The sequence below is a fragment of the Eumetopias jubatus genome, unplaced genomic scaffold, assembly GCF_037043125.1.
Source record: "Eumetopias jubatus isolate StellerSeaLion01/CBP00866 unplaced genomic scaffold, mEumJub1_p1.0 scaffold_7, whole genome shotgun sequence".
NCBI lineage: Eukaryota > Metazoa > Chordata > Mammalia > Carnivora > Otariidae > Eumetopias > Eumetopias jubatus.
Genome location: NW_028274813.1, coordinates 107,470,798 through 107,497,998, shown reverse-complemented (window position 1 = coordinate 107,497,998; position 27,201 = coordinate 107,470,798). Strand labels below are relative to the sequence as shown.

Below are 27,201 nucleotides of genomic sequence, written 5' to 3'. Positions count from 1 at the left end.
CTTATTACTTCCAAGTTTTCATTTAAAACATGCAAATTCCACAACTCTTGAGACCCACTCCAGGAATACTGAAGTGTTTTTTTCTGGTTTGTTTTCAACTTCACTCCAAGCCATAAACATGACAGATTAGGCACAAAGTTTCTTTTAAGGAGTATTTATGCTTATTTTAATGCAGTCTCAAGTTATGGAAAACAAACAGCAATTGAAAGCATATAGTTTTTTATTCAGCTTACTTAAAAACACCATAGCCCTTCTTCTATAAGCAAAGCGTAAAAAAGATGAGTCATTAAAGTGACTGATTATAAATGGCAATCATCAGGACAGATGTAAGTCATTTTAGTTTAATCAGGCCATTAATTATTAGCGTTTATCAATTAGTTTTATTGAAGGCAAGGGAGCTTAAATGAATAGTAGGGCATTGATTTTAACCGAGACACTTTCTCAAAGAAAATACAAATGAAGTGTGCAAAATTATAAGTCCTCTTCATACCACTAAAAAGAAATAAGCTTCATCTAATGTAAAACATAAGGCTTTCATGAAAAACCAAATTAACTCTAACGTTGTTCGCATTACATATAAAATATGTTTTGGAGTTCCCTAACTCGCAGCAGTCCGATTTTAATCTATCTCGGCCAAGAGGTCAATATCATGTTGGAGAAACTAAGATAAAGGTACAATGCAAAGTGACCCATTTTTAAATCAGGTATTTCTTATCTTTTTTCATTTTAGAAAAAAATTTAGTCATTTTATGCAGATAGATTTTTATGAAAATCGGAATGGATTTCTGTTGGTCAGATCATGTCAGAGGAAACAGAGATGACACAGAAAGTGTGCAACTGTACATGTGTGCATGTGCTCAGGTGCATATGATATATAAGATTATGGGTGATATCTGATCTTCCTACACTGACAGGTTGTTAGGAAAACTGAGTGGGACTGTGTGCTTAGCAGTGCCTGTAACAGAGCTGGACCTCAACATATAAGATAATAGTAGAGAGTTTTCTACAGGAGGCTCTAACTGAATAAAAGTCAGCCTGAAAGTGTCTTTAAAAATTAAGGAGGGGCGCCTGGGTGGCTCAGTCGTTGAGCGTCTGCCTTTGGCTCAGGTCATGATCCCAGTGTCCTGGGATCAAGCTCGCATCAGGCTCCCTGCTCCATGGGGAGCCTGCTTCTCCCTCTCCCACTCCCTCTGCTTGTGGTCCCTCTCTCGCTGTGTCTCTGTCAAATAAATAAATAAAATCTTAAAAAAAAAAATGAAGCATAAACTTACCACATAATCTTTGTGGTCACTTCCCTACTCTTTTTTTAAGAGATTTTAATTTTAATTTAATTTATTATCATTTTGATTTATTTATTTGAGAGAGGGAGGGAGAGAGAGATAGAGAGAACACAAGCGGGGAGGGAGGGGCAGGAGAGGGAGAAGCAGACTCCCTGCTGAGCCAGGAGCCTGATGCAGGGCTCAATCCCAGACCCTGAGATCATGACCTGAGCTGAAGGCAGGTGCTTAACCGACTGAGCCACCCAGGTGCTCCATATTTTATTTATCTGAAAGACAGAGAGAGAGCATGAGCAGGGGAGGAGCAGAGGGAGAGAGACAAGCAGACTCCATGCTCAGCATGGAGCTTGATGTGGGGCTAAATCCCACGACCCTGAGATCACAATCTGAGCCGAAATCAAGAGTTGGATATTTAGCTGACTGAGCCACCAAGGCGCCCCTCTTTCCTATTCTATCTTTAACAAAATAAGAAACATCAGTTAACTACAATGATCATAAACTATGGATCAATAGTAAAATGGTTATTCCTTCTCAAAAGTGGTATGTACCAGATGACCTGATTCACTGATCACAAATATTTAAAGAAAGATACTAACCACCTGCACATATCTACTCAAGAGATATGAAACCAGAGAATCAAATAAAGACTTGTATATGAATAACAGCATTGTAATAGCCCAAAACTAGATACAATCCAAATGTCTACTAGCAAATGGATGGATAAAATGTGATCTAGCCATATAAAGATTATTATTCAGCAATAAAAAGGAAAGGATGACATATGATACCGCATGGATGAACCTCAAAAACATTATGCTAAGTGAAAGCAGTGAGACAGCAGAGATTGTATATTGAGGTGCCTGGCTGGCTCAGTTGGTAGAGCATGCGACTCTTGATCTCAGGGTCGTGAGTTCAAGCCCCATGTTGGGGACAGAGTTTACTTAGAAAAAAAAAGATTTTATATTGTATGATTCTGTTTTTATAAAATGTCCAGAAAAGGCAAATCTATAAAGTCAGAAAATAGATCAGTGGTTCCCTGGGGCTGGGAGCAGGGACTGATTGCAAATGGGCATGAGGACTTTTCTGGGGTGGTGGAAATGTTCCAAAATGGATCATGGGGATAGTTGCACAATTCTGTAACTTAATAAAAATCCCTGAATCATACACTTAAAATGGGTGAGTTTTATGATATGTAAGTTACAGATCAATAAAACTGCTTAAAAAACCAGCCTCAAAACACAATTTGACTTATTCTCCATAGTGTCTCAGGTGCTTTGTGGTCACCGTGGTCACTTTCCTACTCTACTGATAACAAAATATGAAACATCAGTTAATTACAATGATCATATACTATACACCAATGGCAAAATGGTTATTCACCCTCAAAACTGATATCCTAGAAGGCCTGACTGATTATAAATATTTAAAGACACGAATTTTTAAGTGTCACTTCTGTGTGTTTTAAGACTATTTTCCCAAATGACTAAGGCTATGTATACAAAATGTGAAAACAACTGGTTCAAACATGAAAAATTTGGTCAACCAACCATAGTTGCCTCAAAGACCTCCAGAAACTGCTCTGATTTTCAGGCTGGACTGACTCTTTTTTTTTTTTTTTCCCACTGAATTGACCAAAATGACTGTGGAAATTGGTATCATGTTGAGACAACCCATGTTGCCAGCCATAACCGCCTCATGCAAGAAACTGTATCTTGACACATGCTGCATCAATTAGCCATTAAACAATCCACAAAAACAGCATCAAGCTGAAGCTTGCTAATAAAGACTGGAGCCCACAAGAGCATGTGCTTTCTGCAGCTCTTCACAAAAGGCCCTGCTGCCCACAGCCCAGCCCCCGCTCCCAACACAATCAGGGGTCAGAGTGGGAGGCTACCCTCAGTCACGATATGGCTGGGTGCTGAGGGAGCTGTTCAAAACAGATAAATAAAAGCACTTTCACTAAACTATAGGTGGAGTTCCCCAGTGTGCTTTGTATAGGGATCTACATGTCAATTTTCTGGTAAGATTAGCTCCAAAGAAAATGTTGACTTTGTACAAGCTACCACATGTTTTCTCCTGTCAGAAAAGGAAAACCACACAAATCGAGGATTCCGTTTTTGCTGTGATCTATTCATATCAAGTGCTGATGGTATCTGCTACTTCTGTTCCCTTTTGGTATCTGTTCTTGTTTTATACTTAAAATATTTAATTTGTTTTGTGCTTTCATGGGTAAGCTTCACTGGACACTTTCAGAAATAGGCATGGTTACAATTCTTAAGGGAACGCGGTCTCAGTTTTGAAATATGGTACGTGGCTCTGTTGTGGATGACAGTGAAAGCAGAAATAAACTTCTCTTCAACTTCTTCCCTCCATAAAGCAATTACACGGTTTTGCCTGCATGCCAGGAAGCCGCTCTCAGTTTGCCAGGAGCCAGAGGACACATTAGCAGGTCTCCCCACCTGGTACCCTCTCCTAGCACTGTTCCAAGGGTGCTACGGGAACCTCCTTTCATTATCTGTCATTACGTTTAATTGTCTTATGAAAAGACAACAACTAATGTATCTATCTAGTTATTTCTTGGGGACTGCATTCTAATGAATGAGAGCAGCAGGTACAATTAAATATAGACTATGCCGACATTCTGCATTACAAATTCATCTGTGCACAACAGGAACGCACATAAGAGAAAACCACAATGCAATATAAGTTATTCTAATCACTCCATCACGTAATAAAGGGTAGGTCGTCCAAGATTCTTGCAAAGCCTTAAATAAAATTAGCTATCTGAAATGGCAGCTATTATCTAGAGTCTCATGATTCTGTTCAGAATGGAGACAACAAACCTGGTTTTCCCCTTCATGTATGAGAAAGGCAAGAGACACGCAGCATTTACAAGGCTGATACCAAGGGCAAAACGGCTGCTGCCTTCCCTCAATCCTTTCACAGTAAGTAAAAGAGGTTCCCTTCTAGCATAGTGTATTTTAGATTCCTACCTAGCAATATGTACATATTCCGGTCAGTGTATGAGAAAGAGCAGGTGCGGAAGAACAAGTTCCTGAGACATATATTCTGCCCCAGCTCTGGAGGAACCTACATCCCCACATCTAAGACACCACGAATTCTAAGACTCCTACTGACTACAAAAGCTTTTCAGTGAAAAAGGAAAGAAAGCAATGGAATACTACATTAAATGCATAAATAAACTGTAAGATGCATTTTGATTGTAGACTTCACTTGAAGCAGCATGTCCACAAGACCAACTCTAGTAAATTGTTTAAAAGAAATTAAAAATTCTAGGGGTGCCTGGGTAACTCAGTCGGTTGAGTGACCAACTCTTAAATTTGAGCTCTGCACTGAGTGGAGCCTGCTTGAGATTCTCTCTCTTTCCCTCTGCCCCTCCCTCCCCTAAAGAAAGAAAGAAAGAAAGAAAGAAAAAGAAAGAAAGAAAGAAAGAAAGAAAGAAAGAAAGAAAGAAAGAAAGAAAGAAAGGTTGATTCTAGCAGCTAATACCTCTGTGGTACTTGTATATGTCAAACACAGAGCTAAATGCATTATCATCATATGCATTATTAACTCATTTAATTCTCATTATAACCATTGAGATAAATATTAGCTCCATTTTACAGATGAGTAAATTGAGACTCAAATTAATAAAATTACTTGCCTAGGGCTACACAACTAGAGTCTCCAATCCTAAGTCTTTTTTTTTTAAGATTTTTATTTATTTATTTGAGAGAGAGACAGAGAGCATAAGTGGGGCGAAGGGCAGAGGGAGAGGGAGAGAGACAAGCAGACTCCTCTCTGAGCAAGGAGCCTGATGGGCTTGATCCCAAAAACCTGAGATCAGGACCCAAGCCAAAGTCAGATGCTTAACTGACTGAGCCACCCTGGTACCCCTCCAATCCTAAGTCTTAAGCCTTAACAAACTGTACTATATTTATAAGATACACCGCAACTGAATTTATCGGCTGGACTATTATCCCAGCTTTGGCATTGAATAGCTGGCTGATCGTCAGATGTTTTATTTTAGATTTTTCCACTTCTCACAGAAAAGCAGAGAAGGAGGAAAGTTTGGGGAAGGTTCTAACTATTCTCCTACATAACATCTTGCTGCTTTTCTTGTGAAGCGTTATTTGAACTATACAATAGCTATTATGTACGAGGCACAGTGCTGTGACCTCAAAGACGTTAAGGAACTGACCCAAGGTCACATCGCAAAGTTGAATTAAGAGGCAGAAGCAGAACTTAAACCTGGGTCTGACCCTAAAACCAGAGCTCTTCCATTAGACCACCAACTTGATTGCCTTTTTTATGACTAAATTCTTTAGCCTTATTCAGCCTTAGTTTCTGTTTTTTTTTTTTTTTTTAAGATTTTATTTATTTATTTGACAGAGAGAGAGACAGCAAGAGAGGGAATCCAAGCGGGGGGGTGGGAGAGGGAGAAGCAGGCTTCCCACGGAGCAGGGAGCCCGATGTGGGGCTCGATCCCAGGACCCTGGAATCATCACCCAAGTCGAAGGCAGACGCCCAATGACTGAGCCACCCAGGCGCCCTGAGCCTTAGTTTCTTCATCTAACAATGGGGATACAATGATACTTTTCTTGCAAGGCTATCATGAAGCGCGAATGAAATAATATACACAAAAGATCTAATACAGTAGTATATAGAAGGTATTCGGTGAATGATAATTATTGTTGCACGCAGTCCAGGGGGAACTTAATACTCCAACAGCAAAATAATGGACTTGATTTCCATGGTGCTGATCACTTCAAACTAGGTCTTTGGAGAAAAGAATGGGTGTGAAGAGGTCTTGTAACTGCTCAACATTCTGGCAGTGTTCTATCTGAGGATAAACCTCTTACTTTTAACACTAGAAAGGGCAAAAAGGATAACTTCCAATGAAGCTACATAAAACTACGGCACAATTTTTTTCTCACAGAAAAAATTCTCGGAGAAAAACATTATTCCCAAAAAGCTATGATTCAATTTATTCATTTCATAAACATGTGGTGGCATACAATCAGTACCACACATTAACTGTGGCCTCCATCCTCTCACCAACAGAAATGACCATCACACAGGTGTTCTCCATCTTCCTCTGATAAGCTACTACACTTCATGGTCTGCCTATGAGACAAAGCTATGATCAGAGCTGTCTGAGGGGCTTAGTGAACCAAACATGCATCAGGCCTCAGACAGAGTGCATCCTGCTGGGTGGTTGGACAGGGCTCACCATAAAGGCCAGGGGCTCCCTTTAGGGTACTATAAAAACCTGTGAATCAAAATACATAGGGATTGCATAATTGACACTAAATCCCAACTCCCAGCAAGGTAGAAGGACTTTAGGGGAGGTGACAGTGGGACAAACAACCCTGTCCCTCTTGTATTCCTTCTCTGTATGGGCACATGATCTCTTCTCTTTCCTCTAAGGCTTCCAAGGCTACTCATTTCAGAAAGGGAGGGGGAGGTGGCCTGCATGGTATTTCCCCTGGGTTCTTCTTCCTGTTAGAGACGTCCTAACAGGGATGACTCTGCTATGATAAATCCTATCACAGATGCATAGGAGAAAGAAAAACTAAGGCCAGAACAGCCCTCTTTGATTAAGTAGACCACCCACACAGACAACTATAGAAAGATCACATACTTTTTCTAATTAAGCTTTTTATTTTCAGATCACTGTAGATCAACATGCAGTTTAAGACACAATACAGAGACATCCTGTATATCCTCTATCCATGGTAACATCTTGTAAAACTACAGTACAATATCACCAACTGGGTACTGACACTGATGCAATCGAGACAGAGAACGTGTCCATCATCATATGCTTTCCTAGCCACACCCACTTCTCTCTGGCCCCGAACATTCTCCTGAGCTCCTGGAAACCACTAATCTCTTCTCCATTTCTATAATTTTGTCATTTGAAAAATATTATAAAAATGGAATCATACTGTATGTAACTTTTTGTGCCTGGCTTTTTTTCACTCAGCATAATTCTCTGGAGATTCCTTTTTACTGCTGAGTAGTATTATACAGTATAAATGTACAACATTTAATTATTCACTCACTGATGGACATCTGGGTTGGTTCCAGTTTTGGGCTATTATGAATAAAGCTGCTATGAACATTTGTGTACAGGTTTTTGTGTAAGCCTAAGTTTTCACTTCTTTGGGATAAATGCTCAGGAGTGCCACTGCTGGGTTGGGTGGTAGTTGCATATTTAAATTTTTAAGAAATGCCAAACTGTTTTCCATTGGGGCTGTATCATTTTATATTCCTATCAGCAATGTGTTAGTGATCTAGTTTCTCTGCATCCTTGTCAGCGTTTGGTGTTATCTCTATTTTTAAATTTTAGCCATTCTAGTAGGTATGTAGTGATATTTCATTGTGGTTTTAATTTGGCTAACGATGCTGAACATCCTTTCATGTGCTTATTTGCCATTTGTATATCCTCTTCAGTGCAATATGTCTTTGTGTCTTTCTACTGTTGAGTTTTCAGAGTTCTTTATACATTCTAGACACATATTCTTTTAAAAGAATACTTTTAAGTAATGTCATATGCGGTTTCTTGTCTTTTGAAGATCATTACCACAAATACAGAATCCCCAGTGATTACCCGAGGCAAAGAAAATGAATGACCAACGTGGGGAAGGAGGCTTGATTTGTAGAGACGTTCACTTGTGTGGATTGTCAGAGCTGGAGAAAAACCAACAACCCACAGTCATTAAGCTAGTTTGTTTACCTCAGTTAATGGGCTAAATCCATTTCTCCTTCTCAAAAACACAAATGTTCGTGAGTTATGATCTACTACAGCACTGGCATGTGATGAATATTTACAGTTAAAGGACAGTATTTAAAGGACTTAAAAACAGGAGCCAAGGTAACTGTGCTTCCGTCACTAGCACTCACTTAACACAACTGCCCCTCCAGACACACATGACTGAAGCAGTCACAGAGCTCAGGGAAGGAGCCTCCACACTGTGGCTCTCTCAGCCTGTCAGGTTCAACATAAACCCAGCTGGGGATGATTCCTTTCTAAATGACTTGGGTTGCTCAAACACTAAGCAGTGCTTTTAAAAAAAAAAACAGCTGTGTCTGCCCGTCCAGATAGCAAAAATATGGCTTAGATCAAAAGCTCACTGTAACCTATGAGCAAGCACACGCTGAGTACATCTCTACAAAAGAGGCTGCTATGAAAGTTTTGTGCACATTTTTCCCAAGTTACTTAAAATTAACCAGGTTAGTTTTCAACTGATAGTAGTGCTTTCCAATAATCCTTTCCCTCGAGAATCACTTTATCCAGCAAATGATCATTCCCAAATTCGTTTCTGCCAAAAATCCGAACTTCACTAACCACTAAGGTATTAACACTGCCACTTTGACATCAACATTTCTTTCCTAAGGAATTCAAAGGTTTTACTTCTACCATCTCATTCTCTTCTCTCATTTAATAAATAGAATAATTTGGGGATGTAATACAAATATTCTTCTAACATTTTTTAGATCTTAAAATTTACACCGATCTCATGTAAAAGGCATTCGCAAATATATATAACATTCACCTGCCTATACTCTTTTGGATTATCAGCCTCCAATTCTCGTCCAAATTCCTTCCTTAAAAAGAATACCCTTGCATGAGACCTTCTTGTACCTTTTTTGGCAACTTCCTGTGAATCTATAATTATTTCAAAATAAAAAGATTTAAAAAAAATTTTCTTTTCCATCCGTGTTGTGTCTCAACATGTTAGCAAAAATACTTTATTTCAGTATACTTTATAGTCGAAAAACCCTTTCCCCTTAAAGATGTCTTTTGATTTTATTATACCAGTCTGGTTTAGAAAGCACCTATTTTCTTTTTTTATCTTTTTAAGATTTTATTTACTTCAGAGAGAGAGAGCGAGACAGAGCTTGGGCACGAGCTTGAGCATAAGTGGGGGTGGGGTGCAGAGGGATAAGCAGACTCCCTACTAAGCAGGAAGACTGACATGGGCCTTGATCCCAGGACCCCGGGATCATGACCTAAGCCAAAGGCAGACGCTTAACCAATTGAGCCATCCAGGTGCCCCAAAAGCACCCATTTTCTTAGCTAAGTCACACTGCTTTCTCAACTTGTTTGCATTTCACAGTATCTCATCTTCAGTTCTAAACGATTTCATACTTCCTGGAATACCCCACTTTGGACACAAAATAGTCTAGACAAATCAAGCACTTAGGGCAGTGTCTACTACAGAGTAATGCTTCATAAATATTCATTATTATTACTATTACTACTCCTACTATTATTTTCATAGCATAATCTACTCTCAGGGATTCCCGATCTTTTCTTTTTTTCTCCCATATACCTCTCTGATTAGCCTTATTCCCTTACCTCACTAGCCTGTCATACTTCTGTCTGTCCCGGATCACAGAGTATGGAATCCTGGTGCTTGAAGGAATTTGAGTGATCACCTAGCCATCCCTTCAATGTATATAAGAGGAAACTGAGGCCCAGAGAGCAGGAGAAATCTGCCTTTCCAGGGTCACACAACGAGGCAGTCAGTGTGACTGAACTGGGGATTCAAACAAAGCTTTATTCCTTCTTAGAAATTAAGCTTTTTAAGTTGTCCAAATTGGGCCAAGTCAGTGCTGTATACTTGAAGTTGTTTACTAATTCTAAGAGAAAAAAATGACTTAACTAAGGAAAGAAAATTTTGTCCAATTTCCAGATGCTCCCAATTCCTGGCCAATGACAACAGCTACTTTTAAGTTTCTCTCTCTCTCTCTTTCTCTTTCTGACATTGCAAATGTCCTTTAAATCATCAGGGATTTTTTTTCCAACCTACTGATTTGCTAGACCAAACATAGATAGGATTTTTCAGGAACCATGAAGTATGGTGATAATGACAGAATCACCAAGACTCTTTGAAAGAATGATTTGCCTTTCTGGCAGGGGAAACTTCTTTCTAAAGTACTGTTTCCACCACACTGATGAGAAGAGAATTCCTTCTTTCTCTTCCTTTTTTTTGTCTGATTTACTGCAGTAAAATTCACACTTTCCAGGTGTATAGATCTATGTGTTTGTGTTTTGTTTTTTTTTTAAGATTTTATCTATTTGAGAGAGAGCAAAAGCAAGAGAGATCACAGAGTCGGAGAGGGAGAAGAAGAATCCCTACTGAGCAGGGAGCCCAACATGGGGCTCGATCTCAGGACCCCGGGATCATGACCTGACCCGAAGGCAGATGCTTAACTGACTGAGCCACCTAGGTGCCCTAGATCTGTGTGTTCTAACAAATGTGTACAGTTATGTAACCACCACCAAAATCAAGATATAGAACATTTCTAACACTCCCCAAAATTCCCTCATAGCTTTACAGTCAACCTCCCCTCCACCCTTTGGCAACCACCCACGCATTTTCTATCCATATAGTTTTACCATTTCCAGAATGTCATACAAGTGGAATACACAAGAGGTAGCCCCTTGAGACTGACTGCTTTCACCTTGCATAAAGTCTTTGATATTCGTCCATGTTGCTGTATCAGTAGTTTGTTCCCTATTATTACTGAGAAGTATCCCATTGTATGGATTACCTATAGCTTGTTTATTCATTCACTGTCTAAAAGATATCTGGGTTGTCTCCAGTTTGGGGGGACTGTGAATCAAGCCACTGGGAGTGAGACTGCTGCCTCATGTTGCAGGAAAGTGTCAAACTGTTTCCCCAAGCAGCTGTACCATTTCATGTCCCTGCTAGCAATGCAGGAGAGTTTCTGTTACTCCATATTCTTGTCGGCACTTATATTATCTCTTTTTTCTTTAATTTTAGTGAAGGTTTCCCTTTTAACAGAAAAAAGTAGCAGGAAACATTTTTTAGCACACTGAACTATTCACTGCTGAAAGTCAAGCAACCTTGCCTCCTTTCTTTCTCTTAATACCCCCAAGTAATCCATTAGGAAAGTCTGTTGATTCTACACTTAAAATATGTCCAGAATCTGACCACCTCTCCCCATCTTCACAACTGCCTCCCTGAGCTGAGCCTCTGTAACTCACCTGGATTACTGCAACAGTTCCTAACTAGTCTCCTTGCTGTTCTGTGAACACTCCAGACATACCCTACCTGGTGTCTTCTGCTCTATTCCCCCATATACTTACTTGACCAGCTCCTCTCCTCCTCCAAGCCTCTGCTCCAAGCTCATCTTCTCTCTGAGGTCTACCCAGAGAACACTGCAACCTACCCTTTGGCTGCCCCAAGCTTGATCTACTTTTTCTTTTCTCCATATTACTAACCATCTTCTAACACAATGTATTCACTTTTTTATTATGTTTATTATTTATGGATTCTTTGCCAACCCTGTTCTACCCCTGCTAGAATGAGTTCCATGAGTATAGGAATCTTTTTTTTTTTTCCTTATACTAATGTATTCCAAGCACTTAGAGCAGTGCCTGGAACATACCCGGTATTAAATAAATAGTTGCTAAATGACTGAACCAACAACACGACTTTGGAATCTAAGGTAGCACCAATTAGATCTGTGTGAGGCCAGATTTATAATAAGTAAAGCCAGGAGGAGAAGATAACATGTTGAAACCACAAGACTTATTTTCTCTAAACACAAATCTATTTGCATAGCATTTGCCTTCAGAATAACATAAAAAATTAAAAAATATAGGGGTGTCTGGGTGGCTCAGTCGGTTAAGCGCCTGACTCTTGGTTTCAGCTCAGGTCGTGAACTCGGGGTCTGAGATCAAGCCCGGTGTCAGGCTCTGTGCTCAGTGCAGACTCTACGTGAGATTCAATCCTTCTCCCTCACACGTGTCACGTGTGCTCTCTCTCTCCCTCTCAAATAAATACATAAAATATTTTTAAAAATTTAAAAAATATATTTATATATAATACAAAAACATTAAAAAACTCTCCTACTAGAGAAAGCAGATGAAACGAACCAGGTTCATATATACAAAAAATGTCTTGGGACACCAGCTATCTAGGTTTTTTTTCTTTCTATGAACTTCTCCAACTGTATAAGATTGCCCAAGCCTGATTGCCAATTTTATTTTCTTAATCTAAGCTCTATTCTCATTACCCTTCCATTTCTATTTTTTTATCCTCAGGAAAGAGAGAGCAGTTACTGCCAGGGCATTCTCACATCTTCCAAAGAAATGGCACAGGTGTTAATCTTGTATTTATGTTTGATGTGGGTAATGATGGCTATGGCTGGAGCTGCAGGTTTATTAATATGCAGGGCTCTCACCTCATTAGTGGCGATGTATGTTTTGAAGTCAAGCTGCAATGTTTGCTGTACTGTCAAATCTGGTCTACCAGACTTTCTCACTGTTCATTTTCTTTGTTTTTATCCAGTCAGTACATTCTTTGCTTACAGGGCTCACACATGTGCTATTTAATAAAGACAATTTTCCACAGTAGTTAATCTTGGTGGAACTTTCAAACATTTTTAATAATTATGTCCTCATGTGATACCACATGTCTATCTTAGAGAAAAGGTTCTCATAATTTTTGACCTGATAATACAAAGAATAATAAACTCTCTTCCTGGCTTAATCTGGAAGTGATATGTGCTTAAACTGGATAAAGTGATTAATTCACAGTTATTATATAATAAAAACTTGTGCTCATTATTAGCATTTGATAATGAAATACTTGCATATATATCTCAAACAAATCTTTACAAGAACAAAATAAACAACAGTAAAACCTATTGATGGGGTACCTGGCTGGTTCAGTTGGTTAAGTGTCTGCCTTGGGCTCAGGTCATGATCTCAGGGTCCTGGGACTGAGTCTCACACTGGGCTCCCCACTCAGCAGGGAGTCTGCTTGTCCTTCTCTCTCTCCCTCTGCTCCTCTCCCCACTCATGCTCTCTGTCTCTCTCAAATAAAATCTTAAAAAATAAAATTTTAAAAACCTTATTGAATGTAATATTTGATAATCCATTATGAACAGTAACTGTTAGACTTTAATTCATAAAAAAAAATGTCCAGTGGACATAATACACATCAAAGGAACAAAACCGTACCAGACTAACAAGCCTCGTGGGGTGGGTGGTCTCACTGCGCTGCTCAGAGTTCGTTCCACTCTACAGTCCTCACTGAATATGCGCTGCAGGAAAGACTCTTAATTTTTACCAGCTTGTCTGGAAGTCATTAACTGTGTTTTATAAATTCCAAAAGATACTATTTATGCATTTATGTTTTATGGCTAAAAATCCAGGACCACGGTATTCCAAGGAAGCCATTTAAATGTGAGAAATAGTATTTTTCTCTTCTCATTAGGTAACTGAATGCATCTCCGTTTCTTCATCTTTTAAAATTTGTGTTCATAAGTACAAGACCCTGGCTCTAGGGGCAGCATTTGTAGGGAAAGAAATGATGATCGAAGAACCCAGGTACTTAGACCAAGACAAAAGAGAAAGAAACTTAGATCACTCATGAGCATTTCTCTGCACCATCTTCTGTTTACTCTGTTCTCACTGAACCTGTAGTGCCCCTCCAATCCCCCGCCCCTACCCCCGCAAAAGGACCACTGCCTTTGATTTGACAATGTGACACATATTCAGCTAGAATTCCCATCATCGTTCATTTAGAGAAAGCAAAAATGAGTATATGGGCTTTTAAGAAGGTACAGCAATGAGCCTATATAGCAAAAGTGTATAAACAAGTATATTACCTATTTAATTGCCTTAGCTGAACTTGGAAGCTCTGATCTTTAATTGCCTGATTGAACTGATCTAAAAAGCTATAATTTTTTAATCAGGGAGAAAATTAAATGGCTTTTTGGTAAATAAAAAGGCATCTTTAATCTTATTTTTATGGAATCCAAGTTATTAAATATGGACAAAAACCTCTAAAATATTAAGTTAACAACTACTCAATCTAGAGTAAATTTCTCATTACAATGCTTCACAAAAGTCTTCAGGGACACCTGGCTTCTTCCACTCTTCAAATAAAAACACATGCTTTTAAATCCAGAAGGTAAAAGTTTCCATGAATAACCAGGAAACTCTAAAGCTAAGCATATAAATATATTTAATGAGGTGTATTACCACAGCATATTATTTCTTTAGCCGAGTACCCATAATTACTGAGGAATAATTGTTCACCTGCACTGTAATTCATTAGTCTTTCCATCGAGACAGATGCAGACGCACATTCACTCACGGGCATTTATTTAAAACCCAAATCCCTAGGGAGGGTTTGTTTTACCACTATCCCCACTCAGCCCCTCACAGATATCTTCTTCCCTTAACTAGGAGCATTTTACAGTGGGTGATGCTGTAGGAATCCAGCAAGGACTGAGAAGAGACATACAAGTTCAGGATTCCTTTTTGAAAACTTTATGTCCTCAATCAGGAAAGCCACCAAGGTCACCGAGGTATGTGAAGCAATCTCTTAAGGAACAGTGTATGATGACATCTGAAATGTTAGTAAAAGGAAGGGGTGCAACTGTATAGAAAGTGAAGGCTTCCACAGTAACTGACCAAAGAACCTTTTCTTAGCTCAAGCTGCATCCAGAACTGGGGAGGACCTACTTGCCTGAGAGGCTCTGGTCGACCACACTTGCCCACAGTGATTACAGATGATTGTTCTGGGAATCTGACGTACACCTTGCACTTTATTTTTAGATCCCAGGCATAAATCCATTTGAAACATGTATATCAAGATCCCATTTCAAAGAAAAATTCAATTTTTTTCTCCAAAATGAAGAGTAAAACTAAAATCAATGACTGCAAAGAAGAAAAAATAAAAATGCAGAATAACTAAACAGTATCTCTCTATCCACTATAGTTTTAAGTGCTTCTAAGATTCCTCACAGAAAGTTATGACTAGGGAGAATTCACTATAAGCCAGAAGTATGCTGTATGCCCAGAGTATAGGATGATACTAAGGATCACTTTAATAGTAACATTTGCATTTCCATGGCAAGGTCCTTTTAATGAAGGATTTGCTATTGAGAATTGATGTCTTCCTTGAGTTCCTTTGTCAAAAGGATAGCAGATGTCCATAAAAATCAATAAAATGACAAGAACTGACCACTGTGTTAACTCCTATTAAAATGGCCATTACCACTTCATGGGTTGGTGAGTGTGGGGAGGTGGGAGTACAGGGAATGGAAGCAATATAGGTCATATTATGTTAAATACCATTTTCTCTTTAAAAAAAAAAAGGAAAAAGAAAAAAAAGAAATAAATACCATTCTCTCTTAACCATGGTCGTGAAAATGCTCCATTCTTTTCTCACCCACCAGATGCATTCACATGATGACTTCTTCCCAGGAAGAGTAACACTAACGCAACTCAGCTCACTCCCCCTATGTCTACATTTTGCACCAACTATACTCTAGAAATAGACTAAACTGGCTTTAAGAGAAAATTTGGTTCCTGATTCCATTTAATCCACATAAACACCTTCAAGAACTGCAAGTTTTACTCGCCAAAGTCTACACCTCCTCTTCGAAAGAGGATGAGGGATTTAAGAAGAAATCTGAAATCACTAGGATATTAAAACCACACAACAAAAAACAACACTTAGTGACCAATGTGATACTACATTTGAAGGCATCAGTTGTTTACTCGCTCTCTCAAAGCTTATAGCTTTTTTAAAAAAACTTTCCTTTAATCACATCCAATGTGTATGTTGTTGCATTCCCCAAATGTGCATAAAGTGGGGCTGAGCAAATGTGTAAAATCACAGTACTGTTAGTAATAGGAGGCCCTGAAGTTGCTTTGCTATAGCCTGTTTCTCTCTTAATAATTTGCTCCAAATGAAGTCATACATTTTGAGAACACTGAAAAATTCAAAGGGAGGTTCCTTTCACAACATTCCACAGTTACCTGATTATTCCTCTCGTGTGTTCTGTTAATGGACTGGGAGACTAATTTCTGACACATTCACCAACTCCTTATTTAAAGCTTTACTTTCAAGGTATGTGAAGCAATCTTTTAAGGACCAGTGTATGTTGATATCTGAAGCATTAATAAGGGATGCAACTGTATAGAAAGTGAAGGCTTTGCAGTAATTAGAGTTAAGGATTAAAAATCAGATCCTGTCATTTTCAAATACTATGAAATACCTTTTTACATGTTTGGTAAACATCCACAAAAATACCATGCCTATAATCTAAATCAGAGCAGCTGAAGGAGAAAATAAGCAACACATTTATAAAGCAGGCATCTTTTTGACTACCAAATACATCAGCTGGCTCAAATATCAGATCGCTTATTTTATTTAAAAAGCAAGGTATCTGGAGAGCTCCCCACCCAACCTCACAAATTAATTCAGAGCTTGTAAGCACAGTACATACCTCTATGTAAAATCTTTAAACTCCACAAATAGGTAAGGCCTTTAACAACCTAAATTTAAGAAAGAGAAACAGTCCAATGATGATTTTTTATCAGAAATTGTCCACATTTAAACATATAATCATTATCAACCATAATTCTTCCTTTAAAACTCTGAAAACCAATAAACATTTATTACACATCTCCCATTTCTGTGCCAGGCTCTTTGAGCATGCCAAATGTGTAAACTACAGCCCTCCTTCCTTTAATGGGCTTACAATGTTCTGAAGATAAGGCATGATGAATGAAAAAAAGGAAGGTATGTGCATGTAACATGACCTGGAAGTGCGTCTACTAAGTTCTCAGTGGTGGTGTGGGCAGGGAGGAAAGGCTTTCCTTTCTTATACTTCTGTATGTGGATTTTTTTTTTTTAAGTCGTGACATTTATGACTAAGGAAAGACATTTTTTAAAAGCTAACTAATGAAGACAATGGGTGGAGCAGAGATTGCTTTTCCTGCCCATAATCAGGAAGGCTTTACCAAAGTGCTGAGCTCTAAGTAATAGATTCAACTGATGTGAAGGAAAGAGAGGAAAGTGTTCAGGACAAGGTAAAAATATACTGTCCAAGTGCTGGGGCCATATACTCTTCAAAAGATCAAGGTCAGGAAAGACAAATGCTGAGAGACTGCTCTGGGTTAACAGAGACCAGAGACATGACAACTAAATACAATGTGTAATCCTAGACTGGATGCTGGACCAGAAATGTTTATTCTTTTGGTCTAGAAAGGGTATTACTGGACAATTGGCAAAATCTAAGTTAGGACTGCTGATTAGATAGCAGTACTGTACCAATCAATGCTAATTTCCTGATTTTGATCAGTATACAGCAATGATGTGAGAGAATGTCCTTGTTCTTAGGAAATATACACCTGAAGTATTTAGGGGTAAAGAGCCATTGATGTCTGCAACGTACTCTCAAATGTTTCAGGAAAAAAACACATACCAAATATGGTTAACTGTTAACAACTGGGGAATCTGGAGAAAGCATCTTACAACCTTTCTGTAAGTTTAAAATAATTAAAAAAGAATATTTCCAAAAAATGTTTTAAATGATATTCAGGTAGGAAAGATCAAAGTATATCAAGTTGAGCAGCCTCACAAGCCAACCTGGTGGATGCAGGCATATGTATGGAGTCATATAGAAAACACTGAAAGGGCAGGTCAAAAAAATAAAGGGAGAAAATACAAACATTAGAATTAGAATGGATTTTTGATTGAACAGCCTGTGTTAAGAATAATCAGTCAAATAAGATTCTGAAAAAAAGATGTTTCTAAGACCCTAAGTATATGGGTTACAAGTGCTGCCTTCTATGTGAGAAGTTTAATCACTAAACACTTTAACAATCTTTACATAGAAATGGTTGCAAAAGGGGATGCACATGTTTTTATTCATACCCACTGACCCTGTATGCACATGAGTGTGAACTTGCCAATTTCAAGGTTGACTATTCATAATTATGTATCAGATACAATGAATGAACCACTATCACTCAAAATTTACTACCAGAATTTAAAAGTACCCACCATTACAGAAAATTTTAGGTGAGTCGGGACTATAAAAACAAGGAAACCTGCCATTATGAGGAATAACTGAGTGATTTACACATTTATTTTGCAAATGATGAAAAGAAGGTTGAGGCTAAATCTGGAAGGATTTTAGTTGATCAATTAAGACTAAGAGCAATACTAAAAAGACAAATGCAAAGGGAGAAAACCAATTTCCAAATACTAAAGATTTAAAAGAAGGTAAAATCTGTATCAATTAATGCTGAGCAGAGATTAACATATTTTAATTATTTTCTTAGAGGGGGATGTACTCCTGAAAGATTTGCTAGCGAGGTATGATCATTTCCACAGTAAGTTTATATGTTTTAAGAGAACAGAATACATTTTTATAGCAAATTATTTTTTCCAGGATTTGGAGTAAGTGGCATTACAATAAAACACATATGTTCTGGACAGTAAGATAGTAAAAAAAACAAAAAGAAAAGAAAAGAAAAAAATCAAACTAGTAATAATGATAACCAACAGAGGAAGGAAAGAGGCAAAAATACTGCCTTAAAAATCAATAATGAAACAATTTTCTTTGGGTAGTAGGATGAGGCCATCTTATTTAGCATGGAAGTAATCACCTCTGAGTTTTGAAATTAAGGTTAAACTTCTCAATTTATAACCTTACTTGCATATTATAAAACCTTCCCATTAAAGATGGTTCACCACTAAAAATTGGTCCCACAAGAAATGAATAACCAGAAAACACACAAGGGGAAGGCAATCCACATATTCAGATTATCAGGCAGAAAAAAAGTGAAACAAATACTGACTTTGTAATACTTACTAAAATTACAAATCTTATTAGAGCTTCAAAAAGAATGTATGGTTCTTCCAACTTTGTCAAAATAGATTACGTTTTCCTTTAGAAGCATATAAAAAGCAGTGTACAGGGAACCAGAAATCTGTCCATTGAAACTCTAGAGGGTATTATTGGTATTCAGTAGGCTAGGTTTCACAACAATGACTTGACAAAGCCTTGACACTGAAAGTACTTGTATCTGCTGTCAATCACTCACTCCTTGACATGTCAAGTGCACATCCTTTCAGGGACAACTTCAGTCAACATTAGCACTCAAAATACAGCACACAGTGTCACTGCTTCAGAAATGAGAGGAAAAACAAAATGTGCAAGGATGGCAGGGAATGGCAGGAAGGCATTCCTCTTTCTAGGAGACCACATTCAAATGGAAAGAGGATAAAAATCACTGAGCAAGTTGAAAGGCTGAAATCACCCAGTTTATGTGAATGATATTTTTTTCCTGGAAAAATATTCTCTTGCCATATATTCTATGAGAGAAAATTCAAACTACACATCCTATAAGCTGACAGGGGTCCATCCTGTAACAAACCTTGGATCTTTGGACGTCAACAGCATGCCAGGTTATTAGAACCTGGGATATAAAGCTAATTGTGGGGAGGAAGAGATGCCTAGATGTCGTTCTATGATGTGAAAGGAATCTGAAGCAATTGTATGTGTCACTCCACTCCTTTCTCATATACTTCTCTTTTTTTCCTCTTTAACCTTGTTCTTCTTTTCAGGCCTTCCTCTCCTTTTTTCTCATTCTCTTAGGAAAGCAGAGTGAAAAGAGCATGGGGCTTGGGGCAAAACAGCGCTGGGTTCAAATCTTTACTGATTATAGATAACTTTAATTTTTCTAAACCTCATCTTGCACATGTATAAAATATGATCAATAACCTACAATCTACAGAGTTTGCTATAAAGATTAAATGACATAATATTTATACATAAAACACTTCATCAACATTGGCACAACGAGGTATTCAATATACCATTTCTCTCCTCTCTCCTCTGATTCTGTTGCTTCTGACGTGGTAAAGAGCACCCACGTGCTTTTCGGCCTCACGGAGGGAACTCAAAGGAAAAATGTTGATCTGTCTTCAGAACAGTAGAGGAGAGATGACCTACAAACATCAATTTGCTAGTCTTATTTTGATTGGGGGAATCCTTCTACTCATGTTTGTCAGCTGCAACAAAGACTTATCCAAGTTTGTAATCTAATCAAATTACATTAAAAAAATATGCTTTGGAAGCATTATATAAGCTTAGGCCCCAGCAGAGTTTATAAAAAGTGGCAGATGAAGAGCAAAATTATCAAAAGCATTTCTTTTACTCTGGCCACAGGCAGTTTTCATTACTATAACCTGATGAGCCATAAAAGCTAAAGATATTGGACACATTTAAGGGGGGGACCCTAATTTTTAAAAAATGTAAGGGCAAATATAAACAATGCTTTGGGCTAGCACTTCTTTTAAGTGGCTTTCACTAAAATAATTTTTGTCATATTTTTGATTAACCAATAGGTAACCTCGGTATTTGAAGCCCGATTATTATTATTATTTTTGCTGACTCCATTCACTTTGCAGGCTTCTCACTCAGTAGAATTGAGAAGACCAATGGCCTTGTGTGGAGGCTCTACACAAGATGGAGGTAAGATTTATGAAGTCCAGGAAGAGCACGCTTCTCTGACTGAAGGAGGCAGATTCCTATTTTAGCCAAGTTCAACACCTAACTGAGTATATAGAACTCATATACTTTTTTCTTTTTCAATTGGTATACTTGCCTTTTTTTGCCCTTTACTATACGTGTTATTAAACTTTAGAGCCAAGAACTGCCAAAAGCCACAATTTCCTCACTGAAATTAAAAGAGGAAATGAAACATTTTTATTTTCATCTAAAATAGTGATTTAAGTACTCAAATTTCATACTAAACTAATCTACCTAAACATGTAGATTAGAAGCTACTTAGCAATAGCATCAGAAAAGAAAGTTCTCCTCACCCTGGGCAGTTCACACTAATAATTAGAAAGAAAAAAGGAAAGCTGTGAATTACAATGAACTAAGACTAAATAAGTGTCCATGTTGGATTAAAGGATTTGAGCTGTCAGTTTGATGTACAATGAATGAGAAAAAGAGCCATTTAATTAAATGGTACATGGTATAATCGCTTTGTTCTGAATTAAACTGCTTAAGTTATCAGAGTGCCTTTAGTTTAGCAACTGTTTACTATTACACCACCCCATGACTTCTCTTAGACACTGTTTAGCCTGCATTATCCCAAATTTCAAATCTGGAGCTTATATAGTAATGTTAGTCTAGTTGAAATATTTCATCAATTTATGTATGAATACAGAAAACAGGAAAACTGCTTTTAATCACAAAGGGAATAAATTCCTAGATATTGCTGGTAAAAAATTTAAAAACAAAGAACACAAAAAGTCTGCAAAAATCTTTAAGAAAAAGTAGTGTTTTCTTATAAATAGTTTTAATAATTTAGACTTGAAAAGTATTTTCTAATCATAAGCCCAAAACTACAAAATATTCCCCAAACAGCTTTCTTGTTGAAGAACCTGGAAATGTTACTGGTTAGCAAGTGTACTACAGTCTCTGTAAACACATGAAAGCAGAATACGTCACAGGTCACAGTCCCCATAAGCCTGAAGCATGTCATGTGACTATGTTGTTACTGTGGGTTGGTCTATGAAAAGAAGAAAATGCAAAAATGACAAAAGGAGAGAGCTGACAAGGCCCTGGCAGTCAACAGGGATTGAAGAAAAAGAAAACATCGTGAGGATATAAGGGGAACAGATTTGACTAGAAAGATTCAATCACCCCAGTTTCATAAAGTTGAAGCCATATATACTCACTGCTATTGCAATTCTTCCAAGGACATGCTCTGGAATTTTTCTATATACATCCAAGGATCCCCCTGTAGAGACAGATATGTTGCACTATTATAAATAAAAGTACCAGAACGCTGCATTGGGCTCCTCCTCTGTGCATTCACTGTGAGAATATTTTTTTTCTTCTCTTCTTACATTGTGCATTGGATATCTAAGGTCAAATTGGTTTTTAGTCCAATTTTACTTATGACATAATATACTACCAGATGAAGCATAACTAGATATTTCCATTTTACTTCCAAGTGTATCACATACGTGTAAAAACTGAAAGAAACTAGTTAAGCATAGGCCATGACTCTCCACTTTATGTAAAATTAAATACCTACACAAAACTGAAGATCAACAGGTCAACCACATTTAGGTATCTATCTTGTGTAACAGTTTTCTCAAATGTAAACCAGGACTCTGTCTTAGAATTTTCAAATTAACTAAACAAAAGGCGGTGAATATAAGGTCCAAAATACACATAAAAAACTAATAAAGTAAAATAGTAATATTAACATCTATCTGAATGAATGTTATCCTTCAAATTAAGACAAACAATCAACCTATTCCAAAGATATTCTGTTCAAAATGGTTTGGAGTTTATTTGTTTTAAAAATTCTTTTTTTTAAAAAAAGATTTTATTTATTTATTTGAGAGAGAGAGAGAGAATGAGAGACAGAGAACACGAGAGGGAAGAGGGTCAGAGAGAGAAGCAGACTCCCTGCTGAGCAGGGAGCCCGACGTGGGACTCAATCCCGGGGCTCCAGGATCATGACCTGAGCCGAAGGCAGTCGCTTAACCAACTGAGCCAACCCAGGTGCCCTAAAAATTCTCTTTGATACCACTTTGAAAACCACTTTATGAAGTAAAAAAGAAAAACCAATCTCCTTGTATTATTTTTCACTAAAATGGTATTCACTAACATCCTTCATCTTTACTAAATCCAGCTTTTAGCAGTTCCAAAAACCAAAACCATTAGACCGTAAACAGAAGAAGACAGAGCCACACTGTTTACTGGTTTTAAGTTTTCATCAACCTAAAAATGGGCATAACTAGCAGACAAGAAGCTATTTGATAAATATCTGTCAAATGAATCAACAGATAAACTAAAGTCCACGTGAACTTCACCAGATAGGTATAGTTGCTCTGAAAGCAGTTTCAAATGAAGAAACCACAGCAATAGTTAACATTGTTGAAAATAATTGCACAGCTTTCCCAGGTAACTATTTTAAAGGAACCGATATTCACTTGGAAGTATAAATTTGGGTATGGCTGTCACATTTTTCAATCTCACACAAGTAATATAATTTCAGAAAGATATGCAAAGAACTACTACTTCACTCATATTAACAATATAATTCTATGAGAGCTATAAAACAGTATGCAATAACTTTTCTTTGAGTCAAGTTGAGGTGTAGTCTTTCCGTTTTTTTTTTTTTTTAAAGATTTTATTTATTTATTTGAGAGAGAGAGAGAGGGAACACAAGCAGGAGGAGGGGGAGACGGAGAAGGAGACGCCCTGCTGAGCAAGAAGCCTGATGTGGGGCTCAATCCCAGGACCCCGGAATCATGACCTGAGCGGAAAGCAAAAGCTTAACTGACTGAGCCACCCAGGCATCCCTAGTCTTTCAGTTCTATAAAGGAATTATCCAGGATATTTGAGAAATAATGTCCATTTCAATCAGAGGCTAAAAATTCATATTTAATCACTTTGCTACTAGATGATTTGTAAGTATGCCTCATATGATACTAAAATGGAGCATGTTATTCTTTTGAAATGAAGTTAAGTACATTTCATAAATATGAATATTTTTACGTGTCAAGTTTTCCTAAAGCTGAACATCAGGAAAAAATTATTTTTCCTATAAAAACAAATGATATCTGTTGCATACATATAAAGCTACTGACTTTGTATTTATCCTGTTTAAAACAGAAAAATGATCACTTCTTTAGGTAACTCTGACATGTAGTTTCCAGATTCTTAAAATAAGCTGGAAAATCACTAAATGGCTCAACTTTATGCTTTGGCTCTGGGTGCTACCTGGAAGATAATGAAAAAAAAAGACACTTCTGCAATGAACTGAACCATCTTTATTTACTAAAATAGCATTTTTATTATAGATGCAATAAAAGTGAAAATACTGTAAGAAAAGATTTCATGTTCTCATTGATCTTTCAAATGAATTGGCAATTCCAAGAATAAACAGTCAAGAAGATCAAGCTTTACGGGCTGGTATTTGGAAGACTGGCAAATGCAGTGTCCTGGACCAATCCCCTGTGAAGTGAAGGGAAGCTTGAGTGGCTCAACAGTAGGAGGTGCAGATCCATTCACATACACTAGGTAAGAAGTCCTGAGATTTTTTTTTTTTTTACATAAGATGTAAATCAGGGTTTAATTAGCTAAACAGATAATCAATAGTCAATAAGCTAAATGGAAACGCCAAAGATTACATTACTACCCTTATTGGTAGAACAAACCAAAAAAGAATCTCATTTTGAGGTAGTTCACTGGTTTTTGTAAATATCCATTTAATTTCGGTTATATCCCACTCTCCTTAGCCACCCACATGAGTAAATCTTTATATACTGGCTTTGTGTCATCATCCTGTCCTTGACATAATCATTAGAGATAACTGTCAAAGGCAAAAAAAAAAAAAGGATCTGGCAGATCCACTCAGAATCAAGAGTTCCTATTAAGCTTAATGCGTTCTCTTTGTGCGATTATATAATTCTTAGGCTAAAAATGAAAGATTTTCAGTTGAATTGTTACTGAGTTTTACTATCACTTCTATCTTACAAGCCTATCCCAAAAAGGCAATTCTTTTTTTTTTAATTTTTTTATTGTTATGTTAATCACCATATATTACATCATTAGTTTTTGGTGCAGTGTTCCATGATTCATTGTTTGTTCATAACACCCAGTGCTCCATGCAGAATGTGCCCCCCTCAATACCCATCACCAGGCTAACCCATCCCCCCACCCCCCTCCCCTCCAGAACCCTCAGTTTGTTTTTCAGAGTCCATCATCTCTCCTGGTTCGTCTCCCCCTCTGACATACTCCCCTTTTCTTCCTCTCCTGTTATCTTCTTCTTTTTCTTTTTTCTTAAAATATGTTGCATTATTTGTTTCAGAAGTACAGATCTGTGATTCAACAGTCTTGCACAATTCACACCGCTCACCGTAGCACATACCCTCCCCAATGTCTATCACCCAGCCACCCCATCCCTCCCACCCCCAACCACTCCAGTAACACTCAGTTTCTTTCCTGAGATTAAGAATTCCTCATATCAGTGAGGTCATGTGATACATGTCTTTCTCTGATTGACTTATTTCACTCAGCATAACACCCTCCAGTTCCATCCACGTCGTTGCAAATGGCAAGATCTCATTCCTTTTGATGGCTGCATAATATTCCATTGTGTATATATACCACATCTTCTTTATCCATTCATCTGTCGATGGACATCTTGGCTCTTTCCACAGTTTGGCTATGGTGGACATTGCTGCTATAAACATTGGGGTACACGTACCCCTTCGGGTCCCTACATTTGTATCTTTGTGGTAAATACCCAATAGTGCAATTGCTGGATCGAACGGTAGCTCTAATTTCAACTGTTTGAGGAACCTCCATACTGTTTTCCAGAGGGGTTGCACCAGCTTGCATTCCCACCAACAGTGTAGGAGGGTTCCCCTTTCTCTGCATCCCCGCCAACATCTGTCGTTCCCTGACTTGTTAATTTTAGCCATTCTGACGGGTGTGAGGTGGTATCTCATTGAGGTTTTGATTTGGATTTCCCTGATGCCAAGCGAATTTGAGCACTTTTTCATGTGCCTGTTGGCCATTTGGATGTCTTCTTTGGAGAAATGTCTGTTCATGTCTTCTGCCCATTTCTTGATTGGATTATTTGTTCTTTGGGTGTTGAGTTTGATAAGTTCTTTATAGATTTTGGATACTAGCCCTTTATCTGATATGTCATTTGCAAATATTTTCTCCCATTCTGTCGGTTGTCTTTTGGTTTTGTGGACTGTTTCTTTTGCTGTGCAGAAGCTTTTTATCTTGATGAAATCCCAATAGTTCATTTTTGCCCTGGCTTCCCGTGCCTTTGGCAATGTTTCTAGGAAGAAGTTGCTGCGGCTAAGGTCGAAAAGGTTGCTACCTGTGTTCTCCTTTAGGATTTGGATGGACTCCTGTCTCACGTTTAGGTCTTTCAACCATTTGGAGTCTATTTTTGTGTGTGGTGTAAGGAAATGGTCCAGTTTCATTCTTCTGCATGTGGCTATCCAATTTTCCCAACACCATTTGTTGAAGAGACTGTCTTTTTGCCATTGGACATTCTTTCCTGCTTTGTCAAAAATGCGTTGACCATAGAGTTGAGGGTCCATTTCTGGGCTCTCGATTCTGTTCCATTGATCTATGTGTCTGTTTTTGTGCCAGTACCATACTGTCTTGATGATGACAGCTTTGTAATAGAGCTGGAAGTCCGGAATTGTGATGCCGCCAGCTTTGCTTTTCTTTTTCAGTATTCCTCTGGCTATTCTGGGTCTCTTCTGGTTCCATACAAATTTTAGGATTATTTGTTCCATTTCTTTGAAAAAAGTGGATGGTATTTTGATGGGGATTGCATTGAATGTGTAGATTGCTCTAGGTAGCATTGACATCTTCACAATGTTGATTCTCCCAATCCATGAGCATGGAACGTTTTTCCATTTCTTTGTGTCTTCTTCAATTTCTTTCCTGAGTATTTTATAGTTTTCTGAGTACAGATCCTTTGCCTCTTTGGTTAGATTTATTCCTAGGTATCTAATGGTTTTGGGTGCAATTGTAAATGGGATAGACTCCTTGATTTGTCTCTCTTCTGTCCTGTTGTTGGTGTATAGGAATGCCACTGATTTCTGTGCATTGATTTTATATCCTGCTACTTTACTGAATTCCTGTATGAGTTCTAGCAGTTTTGGGGTGGAGTCTTTTGGGTTTTCCACATACAGTATCATATCATCTGCAAAGAGTGAGAGTTTGACTTCCTCTTTGCCGATTTGGATGCCTTTGATTTCTTTTTGTTGTCTGATTGCTGTGGCTAGGACTTCTAATACTATGTTGAATAGCAGTGGTGAGAGTGGACATCCCTGCCGCGTTCCTGACCTTAGGGGAAAAGCTCTCAGTCTTTCCCCATTGAGAATGATATTCGCTGTAGGTTTTTCATAGATGGCTTTTATGATATTGAGGTATGTACCCTCTATCCCTATACTCTGAAGAGTTTTGATCAAGAAAGGATGTTGTACTTTGTCAAATGCTTTTTCTGCATCTATTGAGAGGATCATATGATTCTTGTTCTTTCTTTTGTTAATGTATTGTA

The 27,201-nt window shown here is 37.9% G+C and overlaps 1 protein-coding gene across 5 annotated transcripts in view; it reads right to left on the bottom strand.

Annotated features, from left to right (window-relative positions):
- MAP2K5 (mitogen-activated protein kinase kinase 5) overlaps positions 1–27,201 on the bottom strand; it is a 252,618-nt gene that overhangs the window by 121,673 nt on the left and 103,744 nt on the right. For all 5 annotated transcript variants that reach the window (XM_028100051.2, XM_028100050.2, XM_028100053.2 and 2 more), the window contains 2 exons: positions 21,827–21,888; positions 16,569–16,617 (listed from right to left, as the gene is read on the bottom strand). In XM_028100051.2, the coding sequence (XP_027955852.1) occupies positions 16,569–16,617; positions 21,827–21,888 (111 nt within the window). The remainder of the gene's footprint in view (positions 1–16,568; positions 16,618–21,826; positions 21,889–27,201) is intronic.